Here is a 12,586-nt window from a genome sequence, read left to right as displayed (position 1 = left end):
AAGCACAAATGAAGTGAGAAAATGTGCTATTAGAAATAAACTGCTGGGTTTGTAATGCCAGGAAAGGAAACTATGGTTTTTAAAAGTAAGTCAAAATGTAATTCCCCATGAAGCCTAATTCAGCTGTTATAATGCCAAAAGCAAAAGCAAGAGTCAGATGGATGTGGTTCAAGTAGAAGTTACGTAGATTCAGGTTAATTACATCACTAGCTCCGGTATATACAGAACATACCTTCTCCTGTATTAGAGAGTGTCTCATCTGTATTACTGATGGGGGTTCAGGGGAGCATGAATGTCTCGTTTCTCAGAGCTTGTTAAGCTGTCAGTTACTACATGTAAACTGACCCATATGTCAAGTCATGCTTGCTTGCTGGTTGCAAAATGAAAGAGCAAAGGTCGACTCAGTTGTGTGACATAGTGTTGTTTGAATACAGAATGACAGTCTAGCACATTGAAAATTGAGACTGTACTTTGATATTCATTCAAACTAGGGGGTGGGCGATATAGCCAAAATGTCATATCACAATTTTTTTAGGATAAATACCAATTCACAATATGGGTTATGTTTTTTTTTCTCAGGTTGCTTTTCTAAGACTATTTTCCAAGTTTCGGTACACTACAACCAAACTGGTAACTATGCAATTCTCCATTTGCACCATTTTAAGAAAATACAGACCCAAAAGAAAACAAACACTGCCTATAGCATTGAAGTATTTAAAATGCTAATGAAAGAATAACGGAAAGACCACTCATTCAAACATATTTTAATAAATACCACACCTGTTTCAAAATGTAAACAGCACTCACATGCATTTTTGCTAAATAAAAACAGCTAAAAAATGCTGAAATTGCAGGAATTTTGAGTCAGGTTTTTTATAAATAAAAAAGCACAGCTTCCAGCGGAGAATGAAATGCATAGTGAGGCTGAAATAGGGCTCTGAAGTATGACTAGACCATAAATCGGAAATTAAATTATTTTTCTGTGTCAGCCATGCTGCGGTATGCTTTCAGGTTAGAGGGGTATTACAAAAGAATGCCAATCAGGTAAACAAGCTATCCAATCCAGTATTTCGTGTTAAGAGGTACTGCCTGCTATGTATGATGCTATTGGCTTGTGGGGCAACGGGGCAGGAGGGGTTAAAATGGAGCCTAGGAGCAGTATTAGCGAGCGTTCAGTTAAACAGTTCTGATGGAATGTACAGTAGCTCTGAACCTTCCAATGATACTTCCAATCTCTCTAAATTTTAGAGATCTGAAATTTCAATCTTTCACATTCTAAGATCAACATATTGTACACCCCTAATTAAAATACATCAAATCTGAATTTGTAGAAATGGGTAAACTCCTTAAATCTCTCTCTCTCTCTCTCTCTCTCACTCTCTCTCTGATAAAAAAAAAAAAGATTTTCAAAACATTTAAACGGTAGCCATTTCCTCTGTGTATGTTCCATTATATGCATAGACTATTTTGGAGTAACCTAGAGACTCCATTCATATCAAAATGGCAGACAAGCTATGGTCTGTCTACAGGGTCTCAGCACCAGGACAGCAGAAAGGTCAGGAACGGTCAGCTATTCTATAGCTTCTGGAAATGGCATGGACTCACACTGCTCATTATCACAATACTTCTCCATAGGCTAATAAATATGCCATGCCTTCACAACAAGAATTACATGTGCAGTTTAACTTGATGGAGAAAAAGAACTTCATGAAACCCATCTAAAGCTAAAGGCAACCAGTAAAAAGCAGATAAAAATATTACTGATATTAACGATGACCCAAGCTCACAGCTTAATATAAGTGAATGATTAATGAATCAAATACCATTTGAATCAATACAAATTTTGACATTGACAGTATTCAGCTGGAAATAAACAAATACAATGGATAGATAAAATATTCCAAACGTGTCCTTGCAAAAACATTTGTGTAAGCTAAAAACACACAATGAAATGATTTTGTGCCCTGTAAGCTGATATTCCATTTCCCTTGGGTAGCAGTAGTTAGGGAAAATATATTTATAGCAAAATTACACTGTGCCTTCTCAGACCCTGTATTAATGCCTGTCCTTTCAGGCAGAGTCTAAATAAAAATGACACGAGTGGGTTCAGTCTAGGCTGTTGCATAACCAGTCAGCACCGAGGGCTGAGGACAGCCGCCCTTGGGGTTAAAATATATAAAAGGGATTAAATGAGTCCTGTGGTCCCCCTCATTCCTGTGGATGCCTAGTACTGGCAACTCTAATAAACACTTTTTACAATCAGTACATAGCATTATAATTTAGACATGAAAGGGTATGTGGCAACACAATCTATATTTTAGTATGCATGCTGAGTTCGGGGACCAGTCCATGTCTCTGTTTACCAGGATACAATTTGCAGTTCACAGTCACTCGGTGCGCTTGTGCTGTTTCAGCACCACGGACAGGGACAAAACTTTATTCCTGCTGTGCGCATTTCTAAACAAATGACTTTGCAGCTTGAAGCAAGGAAAACTTTTTTTTCCCCATCGCACACTTATAAATGACAAGTCTAATCTATTTTATATTTTAACAGGGGTGGTAAGTAATCTGGAAACACCTTGTTATTAAAGTGGCTGCCTCCACTGATGGAGAAAATTGGACTGACATTCCATTATAATTTTCCTTGCTATGCATGTGGCAACACTTATCCTTCTATATATATAATATATATATATATATATATATAATCTTGACAGCTACCACACAAGGCCAATGACCAACAGGCAGTGATGCCTTCAATCCATTAAAGCTGAATGAATCTTAAGTCAGTGGGTATGCTTTAAATTAAAACACACAATAAGCACATGCACACTCATTGCACTCTGGAGAGTGAGGTAAGCTCTTGCCCCCATGAAGAAAAGGTTAGGATCTTTCAAAGCTTTATTCATTTTCATCAAAGTGCTACCCAGAACAGGGTGGACCCTGGTACAAACTTTGACTCAAACAGGGTGCAGAGGAATGGCATGTCTGTACTGCAGTGCAATCAGTCACTGACCGTGCGTACACACTCAGCACATGCACCGAGCGCCACGACACCAGCCTCTGGAGGACCTTCTCCACGCATTTAGGGTAGCTACTGCTGACCAGCCCCATCCACTGACTCTCCCTCCCTCCCTCCCTCGTTCAGACGGACGTGGGCAGAATCCAAGAGATCATTCACTGAAGCCACAGAGGCTGAATGAAGAATTGTGGGCTGGAAGGGAAAGAACAGTGCCTTTGTGTGATTTAATAACAGAGATTTGTACGTTAGAACATCCAGTACCTTGGCTTCTTGATGAGGCGCTTTACAATTCCATAACCTTTTATTAGGATGATGGGCAGATATAGTGCGACTGCGACTGTGAGACTCCCTCAAAGGCTGTCTATATAAATATTTGGAGACCTGGTCTGGGTATTTTAGGGTGCCTAGATGCCCCTCCATGCTTTTGGCAGTGCCCTTTCAGAACAGCCAGATCCCGACTCTTCAAATGTCTGTATCACGTTTACCTGCCCCCCTCGGGCTCAGGAGGCCCAGTCTGAACAAAAAGCACAATGCTTATAACAGATATCCCACCCCCCACCGCCTCCACAGGCACAGCACAGAATACTGAGCGCATCACTCACCTGAATATGTGGCTCTTATAGAAACAGTTACTCTTAGATCAATCTTAAGAACATAAAGCAAAAGAAGAGGAAGGGGGACGGTGGCACCAACACCCAAGCAGTCGCTGTCGATTGACACCGAAATCTCAACGAAGAGGGGGAAAAAACAAGGGAACAACATTTTATGCTCTAATCTGAATGGAAACGGTGACAGATGAGCCGGGCCGAGCCGGGCATCGAGAGCCCCCGCTCAGTGCAGTCCCTTTCGATTACACGCTTCCCAGCATCCTCTGGCCATGCGGTCCATTGATCCGGTCATGGATTGCGCGCCGCGTTTGCTCGGAGGGACGCACAGCATGTCCGTTCATTTGTTACTCACTCACTTCATACGGCCCGCGATCATTACGGGAAGTGGGTCTGTTTGTCTTCCTCTTTTAATGGAGTCTTTTAAAGTGCAGTTCAGGGGGGACAAAAATTCATAACGTGCACAATTGCTCTCCTGTGATTAAACTCGCAGTCAGGTTAACCCACTCTCGCTTGTTGCCAATTAAGAACCAGTTAACTCATGGTTCAAGCAGGTGTATCACCTTAGCCACGTCCCTCAGACTGCAGTTTATTGGGTCCCTCCCAGTTTCCCCCTGTCTCTCAACTGTTTTCTCCAGGATGTCGTTTTTCTAGCAAATGGAACCGCCAGTGTCACCACTGGCCATGCATGTGCCACGCCAAAGGACAGCAGCTATGAGATGAGAGCTCAGACTCAAAGCTTTTGCATGTCAATCATTTCAGTGAGCCCTGTGAATGCCTGACTCCAGAAAGATTATTCCAGTCCAGAGAACGTATTTTTTCAAAGTCAACGCAGGCAGTGTGGCCTTGGTAGGCGGCACAGGGTTAATGTCTCTGTTTCCCACCATTCCCAGTGATAAGTAATCCTGAAAGATGTGAGCGAAAACCTCTCTTTATGACCTCTCCCCACACCGCCACAAAAATATTGAAGGCATGATATCAGATCCTCTGAGACGAAGATGATATTTTCAGCAACCCTGCAGTCGCACAGCACTTAAATAAACAGCAACAGTAAAATGCTTTACTGCCTCATATCTTCATTCACTTTTGTTTATCTTCCATCTTCTAAGATGAGCCACTGTAGTGCAAATATGCATGCATATTTTATGCACATTGACACATGAAACAATTTTTTTGTGACAAATAAATTTGGAGTTTGGCAAAGCAGGTGCCTCTAAAGACACCCTTAACAGGTACTCAGTAAGCAATTAATGTTTTAAGAACAATGAGGGACATAGTCGGCTATGATATTTATTTGGTTTTGAGATAGTACAACAAGGAAAAAAGTTTCAACAACACGGAAATGTTCTGGTCATGTTTCATATACACATACATCAAACTTATTCTGCCTGTTTCTCATTAAATTGTAAAATAGTCATGAAGGGTGTCTGTCAATACGATTTAAAAAATATTCTGCTTGTGAAGGTAATGGCAGTTCCTTTGAACATTGCTAACCAATGCTAACCACAGGCAAAATGAAAACATGCCTCTTCAGAAAAAGGCAAAATGTCTCTGTCCTTTCTCAAAAGGAATTTTGGAGCTCTTCCAGTCAGTTTAGCTCCCACTGAGATTTCATAATCTATATTTGGAATGTACAAAAAACTAACATGGCCAGTAATTTAACATTTCCAGATGAAAAGATGCAGTGATTCTAAGACACTCCAATTCACATGGTTTGCTTGTCAAGACAGGGGAATACTGCGAATGCAATCAAAATGACTTCTGCGGCTTCCCACCGTCATAAGAGGCTTTATGCTTTGCAGTGGGAGATGAACATCCAGCAGTGCCGATATCAAGGGACCGTGCAGTAATATGTGTGCAATTCTTAAATGAAACCGACTGTTAAAAAGGTATCACGGTTTATGACCTTTTCACGCTTCTGCAACCAGGAAATCCTCAAGGTCAGAGCGTCCCTTTTTAGAACATCAGTCACCCACGCACATTCTGCGCTTGATTTAGCCATTGATTTTCTAATACCACGCTGTAGATAAAAGAGAAAAGAAAAATTGCTTTGCTTTTTAGTATTTACTTGTATTGACCCTGGAGGTAAAGAATCATCGGGACAGGCTACTCATCCCTTCGCAGTGGAATGTCTCCCCGATGAGGGATAAAAACGGCCGCTAGAAAACGAAAGAAAACAAAAACAACAGGAGCAGCATCCAGCGCAGGGGAAGGCAGCCGAATGCCCAGGGTTCACTCGGTTCTGACATCGATGAGCACCACCGCCGTGTGACGCTGTGCGTGGGCGCGAGTGTGAACCCACACAGCGACCGAGCCGCGCCGACCTCAGGGAAGAGCGAGCGTGAGAATGATGGGACATGACAAAAGCCTGAACGCGGCGCAGGGAGGGGGGCCGGGCAGAGCCATCATGTGGCGTCATGAAAGCAGAGAGACCAAGTCACTACGTACCCAGACCAACGCTGCCCGGGGCACATCTGAATTCACGCCATTTTTACTCCAAAAGACCAAAATCAAGGGGCCACCAGCAACGGCTTTCAAACAACAATGACAGAATTAACCTGCATTCTGAGCACAATAAATGAAAAGCTCACCCAATCAAACCCCCCCATCCCCCATCCCCCCCACGCAAACACACAAACACTCTGCTGCAGACATGCACTCACAATGGCATACACACCTACAACAACCATGTTAAGAACAGACAGTGGCTTCCTTTTGCCATTGGAAGCAAGAACACGGACGAGGCCGATAAAATGCATTTGTTTTAAATGCATGCCATTCAGCAACCCAGGAATGTAATGTTCCCACAGCACAGCAGATGATCAGATCCCTGACACTGGGTGTGATCCAGGGAATACACATGCAGCAGCAGTTTGGTAAAAACAAGGTCAAGATGAATGGATGCTTGAAGCTGAATTACACTTCTCAGAGGTGCTGACAGGGGCACCTCCATAACTGTGAAGTTGGTGGCCACAAACAGAACCTTCCTCGCTATTACACCCACACCCCACCCCTCCACCACTGCGGTCGAATCACACGCACGCCGTCTGTCCCCACGCTTACTTACAGGCATTGGTAACTGCGAAGCTGTTGGCTGTCTCAATGTTGTCCACATGAGGGACCAGGTTAAAAGGTGCTTCTGAGGCATTTGGGCTGGTGTTGTGTAGAAAGATTGCTAAACGAAATGCAGTGTATTCCTGATCTGTGTTTCTGATGAACAGCCCACCTGCAGAGAGAGAGAGAGAGAGAGAGAGAGGGTGGGAAAAGAGAGATAAGGTATGGATTTTATATTCCTCGAGCTAAAGGATGCTTTGCATTTGAAAATCAACAGTAATGACAAATACGCATTTAAGTGCCCCATATATCTCTTACGCCAGTCAACCAGGGGCAATATACATCTAATATAGTGCAAGGAAATAAGTGTTTTGAAAAACGAGTTGTTTGAATGCTTAAATTCAACCGAGAATGACCGCATGGAACGTTTTTTTAAGTTTCAGTTTATACGAATAAAATTATAAGATACCTGTCAACCTCTGCAAATACAGCCAAGTGGGGAAATGTAATTCCTGTACAAATACTGCGTCGATTAAACGAACGTCTTGTGAAATCAAAGGACCATATTTAACACGATATTTCACATGTGAAGTTTATCTGCAGGTTGAGACAGCGACAGGAATCTCATATGAGCAGGGTCTTTGCTACTTCACAATAAATGATGCAATACTGGAATAAATTAAACCAGCTCCGTCAAAAGAAAAAAAAAAAAAAAAAAAAAAAACACGAATAACAATCCTGTACACTTAAATGGCCGAATTAAACCACTATAGAACAGTAATCGTTTATGAACTTTCAAGGGAGCTCATCAATGATCCGATTGTGCAGGCGAAACATCCCGTCCGAGACTGGCGAAGAGAATGCTGCAGTGACGCTTAAAATGAAATATATTGCAGAACAAAGCATGCTAAAACATATATGAGACTAGGGCAGTAATATATAATATATGTTTAACACTTTGACATAAAACCATAAATGCGAACGAACAACAATATGCCTTGATTGGTTTATGTTATTTGATTACACTGCATGTGAAGACATATTTCAAAAGACTTATGAATCAGTGTTGTCACTTAGAACGAAAAAAAAAAAAAAAAACTCGTAAGGCAATTCCAGCGGCCAAAAAAATGTACATTAAATAGACCTCACTTACCAATCTGAACGCTGCTCGGAAAAGCTCCCATTGTCAGCCGCCAAAAGCCAGAAAATAGCAAGAGAAGCTGCCTGCAATTAATCCTCATTTTGTTTAGTTAAAAACTGTTGAGAGACATTGAGGATGGTGACACACGGAGAGAGAGAATGAAGAGAAACCGACTACTAGCAATCCATCCCGGGTGTTTTTTTCCCGCAGTGCCCACGGCCGCTGGTGTGGATCCGTCCGGTGGTTAACGTTACATGCAAGATGGGGGAAAGTCACCAGTGGTGGGCAGTCTAGCGGCTGCCTGCATTGAGGGAGATGAGACATGCGCTTTCTCTCGACCCTGTAGACACCCCCCCCCCCCCACCCTTCAGAATTGTACGTATCCTATTCCCATTTTCCTTTCCTGCCGTCTTTTTACTATTTCCTTCTGGCCCAATCGTTCAATGCGTTTGGACTAGTTTCGGGAAGGATTATCTGATGCTTCATCAAATGAGTTGGTGATAATGTGAGGTAGTTGCAGTAACCTACTGTCATTATTTTAGTTACCTCATCCACGCTGCTTGACAGAAAATTCTGTATAGCGACGGTATTATCTCGTCGCTATACTTGATTTCTGGAACACACATATCGCAAATAACCTGCCTAAGTAGCCTACCAAATTTGGAATCAGTTTGGGAACTTGTAATGCAGCTATCCGCGCGCGCACACACACACATACACACCGCGTAACAATATCTATGATGTGTAAAAATAGTAAAAAATAATGCCGTCCTCGAAATTGATTTCTAGACAAATTGGTCTCAATTTTCCCTCATAGATGCAGTTTTTTATTCTACGCAGTTTACTTTGCTAAAATATTTCTGAAGGGCTATTATTTAGAGGACACAGTCTCCATGCTACATACTCCCTCAAATTCAACGCGACCTTTCTTGTATAACAGGTGCAGCTAGGCAACACTGTCAAGTTAGGATACGGTTTTAGTAAAGCAACCACAAATGTTTTTAGTTACAGCCATGCTAATAACATTGAAATTATCGTCTCTCCCTCACGCATCGACGGCGTGTAATAATTAGTTGGCTATGTTTGCAGTGTATTGACCACCTCAGTACAGATAATTAAGCAACGAACAAGAGCCACATACAGTATTTCCACTTCTCTTTGAAGGATAGCATTTTAAGATCTGTGAAATAATGTTTTCTGTGACGGACTTTGGGCTACAAACAACTTGTATGAAAGGTGCTCCATAAATAAAGTACATTTTTATTTTTATGATAATAGTCGAGTCCTCAATAATCCGCACCATTAGCCTGTTGAGGTGAACACATTTTGTCTGAAATGAAACCATGCACACTACAATATCGTTTTGAATAGCAGTGCATGTTGGGAAGCGCTATCATGACATTCAGGTCAAGTAAGAAGGCTATAGAACTGTTATTTGAAATTCACTGGCATTGTGAACTCTTACTCTCTCTACAATGTGTTTTCCACCTCTTGAATTATAGACAAATTATGTGAATAGCTTGAATGCATTGACTGAGATGAGAATTCATAATGATAATTTAAACAGCTCTATCTGAAGGTCTCCGTGGTGATTGCTCTTCTACCCTCTCTCTACTACAAGATGGATGATTATTAAACAAGCAATAAAAAGGTTTAGATATCCACAGTGTTCTGAAAGACTGCTGCTGGCAATGTCATATAGATTACCCTTCCCTGTGATGTATGTCAGGTTGGACATGTTGAAAATGGTTTTATCAGTCTTGTCTTTCAAATTAGGTTCCATTTTCGCTTCCCTTTCCTGGTGTCAGTACTACCTTTGTGCTGTCCAGGGAATTCCCATGTTATATAGATCGATACAGTTGTAAAGATTTTTATAATGATGAACAAATAAAATCTGTATAAGAACCACACAATAAAATACCCAATGATTAAGTCTGAGGAAAGTGATAGTGACAATGCAATAGAAATGTACTTTAAAGGGATAGTTCACTTTCTGGAGTTTTTAAAATATTATTTCAGTTTTAGTGTATGTTCCTAATTGCCTCTAACCATTTTTGTACGTGATGAAGGAAGTTTCTGACTACCTTACAGTGACACACATTGTAAAGTATTCAGGGTTTTGTGGTCCTCTGTCTTACAGGAGTAGTACTTGCTCAGAATGAACACTCACTCTGAATGAGTTCTACTACAGGTATCACACAGCTGTTTTACTTTGTTTCTTTGCTTCTAAAAGTAAAAATTATAGTGGTTTTAGAAAACAGTCACGCTGCACATTCCTGAATCCATTCACATTCCCTGGTAGCAAGGTTTCTTGTTCCGATTCATTGTTGCAGAAGGAAATGAAGCATGGCTTGGATTCCTTTGATTTTGTGATTATGAATGCCACTAATCATCTAGGGTGGATGTAGGCTATTTGGCAGGCCACAGCTGCTGCTTACAAGGACTGCAGATCTTCATTTTAAAATTATACTTCCTATACAGTGCCATGAAAAAGTATTTGCCCCTTTCCTGGTTTACTCTATTATTGAATATTTGTCACTCTGAATGGCTTCAGATATTTAGACAAAATGCAGTATTAAACACAAAACACACAAATATTTTTTTCATGGCACTAATATAAGGAAGAATAATTTTAAAATGAAGATCTGGAGTCCTTTCATGGAGCAGCTGTGGCCTGCCAAATAGCTCAAATCCACTGAGCTAATTAATCAGAGGTAATCAGAAAGGGGGGAAATACTTTCACAATACTGAAAGTTGCCCTTATCCATTTGCTGTGCATACATTTGACATATTCTAATGGCCAGATGGCTGTAAAGTAATTACTGTTCAATAAACAAAAGCAAATACAACACCGTTCCCAAAGATTTCCAGTCCTAAACCCATAACCAGGTCTGTGGTACTTTGCTCAGTTCGCTGTGTCATGCTGAGGCCACAGACCAATGCATGTCATCTGTGTTTATTGAGGCTACAGGATTGTCCACTGCTTAACCACAATGATTATTTGAGTATGGGGATGTTTTGTAATTCATGAACAAGGATTAATCTGTTTAAATTCCACCACAAATATTTACCAGCATTATTGTTAGAGGGCTGACTAAATATTGCATTTTTACCCTTCCTTGGAACTGGCTAGAACATATTTTCAGAATCTGGCATTGAACTGACTATAAATACATACCGTTTGACTTTTTATGGGACTAATATTGCCTCATAGCAATGATAATTGTTCATTTCAATGCAGCAAAAATGCTATCAGCAACAGCTGCTTCAAATTAATTTAGGTTAATCTCCTCAACATATTTAAAAAGTAATTATAAGCCTTTTTTATTTGATGTGATTACTGCCTACACATGATCACATATACAGCACACAGGTGATACAGGTGATTCTGTGTGAGGGGAAGAATTCTAACCATGTCAAAACCCATGGCATAAAATGAATCTGTGGATTCAGCTGTTTCTTATTGTTGTGCTATTACGAGTGTAAAGGAGCCCAAGAAGGTTGAATCCAATGGCAGGGACAGTCCTGCCTGCTCTTACTATTATATAGTGCCGTGAACAAGTATTTTTTCCCCCTTCCTGATTTTCTCTATTATCGCATATTTGTCACACTGAATGCTTTCAGATCTTTCGACCAAATGTAATATTAGACAAACGAGACCTGAGTGTACACAAAACACATTTTTAAAATTATTTAAATTATTTCTGTGAAAAGGTATTTGCCCCATTTCTGATTACCTCTGATTACTCAGCTCGGGTGGATGTAGGCTATTTGGCAGGCCACAGCTACTCCATAAAAGGACAGCAGATCTTCAATTTAAAATTATACTTACTTTAATGTGGATTAGCCTACCTTTATAAGATAATGTTGAAAATCCAAAATCTGAACATGTTGCACTAGCTAATCATTCATCACACTATTACGAGGATGTTGTCAAACCTCATCACTTTGATGGCTGACTATATTTATTTGAACCGGAATACAGAGATGAAGAGCTGAATTATATTTGTGTGCGTACAGAATAGTGTAGCATATGGTCAATTCAGCAAGTTCAGAGGGAATTATTTTTAACTTTGACCAATACATTTCAACATTAACATTAATTTTCACTTCCCAATAAACAGATTTTGATAAATTGGACTTGCTTAAAGGTACGCTGAACCTGCAGCCTAGAAAAAACAAAAAAAAAACAGCCATTATTACCCAGACCATTATTCCTCCTTCACCAAACTTTATAGTTGGCACTATTTGACCCAGTAGGCGCTATGCATTTCGCCAAACCCAAATTTGTTCGTCGGAATGCCTGATATTGAAGCGTGATTCATCACTCTTGAGAACGTGTTTCCACTGCTCCACAGTCCAGTGGCGGTGTGTTTTACACGACTCTAGCCAATGCTTGGTATTGCGCAAGATGATTTAAGGCTTGTGTACAGTACAGCTGCTCGACCATGGAAACCCATTTCATGAAGCTCTAGGTGAACATTTCTTGTACTGACGTAGTTTCCGGAGGTAGCTTGGTACTGTACAGTGAATGTTGTAACTAAGGACGGACGATTTTCACCCGCCACACGCTTCAGCACTTGATGGCCCTGTTCTGTGATCTTGTGTGGCCTACTGCTTTGCGGCTGAGTTGTTGTTGCTCTAAACGTTTCCACTTCACAATAACAGCACTAAGAGTTTACTGGAGCAACACTAGCAGGGCAGAAATTTGATAAATTGCATTGTTGGAGAGGTGGCATCCGATGACATTGCCATGTTGAAAGT

The 12,586-nt window shown here is 40.9% G+C and overlaps 1 protein-coding gene across 8 annotated transcripts in view; it reads right to left on the bottom strand.

The window, feature by feature from the left end:
- The window catches only part of LOC118235738 (glutamate receptor 4-like), a 70,253-nt gene extending 62,083 nt beyond the window's left edge, over positions 1-8,170 (bottom strand). For 4 of the 8 annotated variants that reach the window (XR_004766909.1, XR_004766910.1, XM_035433469.1 and 1 more), the window contains exons 1-2: positions 7,835-8,168; positions 6,695-6,853 (exon numbers count right to left, since the gene is read on the bottom strand). Coding sequence is in view for 6 of the 8 variants with exons in the window: in XM_035433469.1 (XP_035289360.1) it covers positions 6,695-6,853; positions 7,835-7,922 (247 nt within the window). In the remaining 2 variants the exon portion in view is untranslated. Of the gene's footprint in view, positions 1-6,694; positions 6,854-7,834 lie in introns of all 8 variants that reach the window. The other 4 variants (XM_035433472.1, XM_035433473.1, XM_035433470.1 and 1 more) reach the window with 2 other exon arrangements.
- Positions 8,171-12,586: the final 4,416 nt, after the last annotated feature.

The sequence above is a fragment of the Anguilla anguilla genome, chromosome 9 (genome assembly GCF_013347855.1).
Source record: "Anguilla anguilla isolate fAngAng1 chromosome 9, fAngAng1.pri, whole genome shotgun sequence".
NCBI classification, from domain to species: domain Eukaryota; kingdom Metazoa; phylum Chordata; class Actinopteri; order Anguilliformes; family Anguillidae; genus Anguilla; species Anguilla anguilla.
Note: the sequence above shows the minus strand (reverse complement) of the source record. Positions and strands in the feature narration are given on the sequence as shown.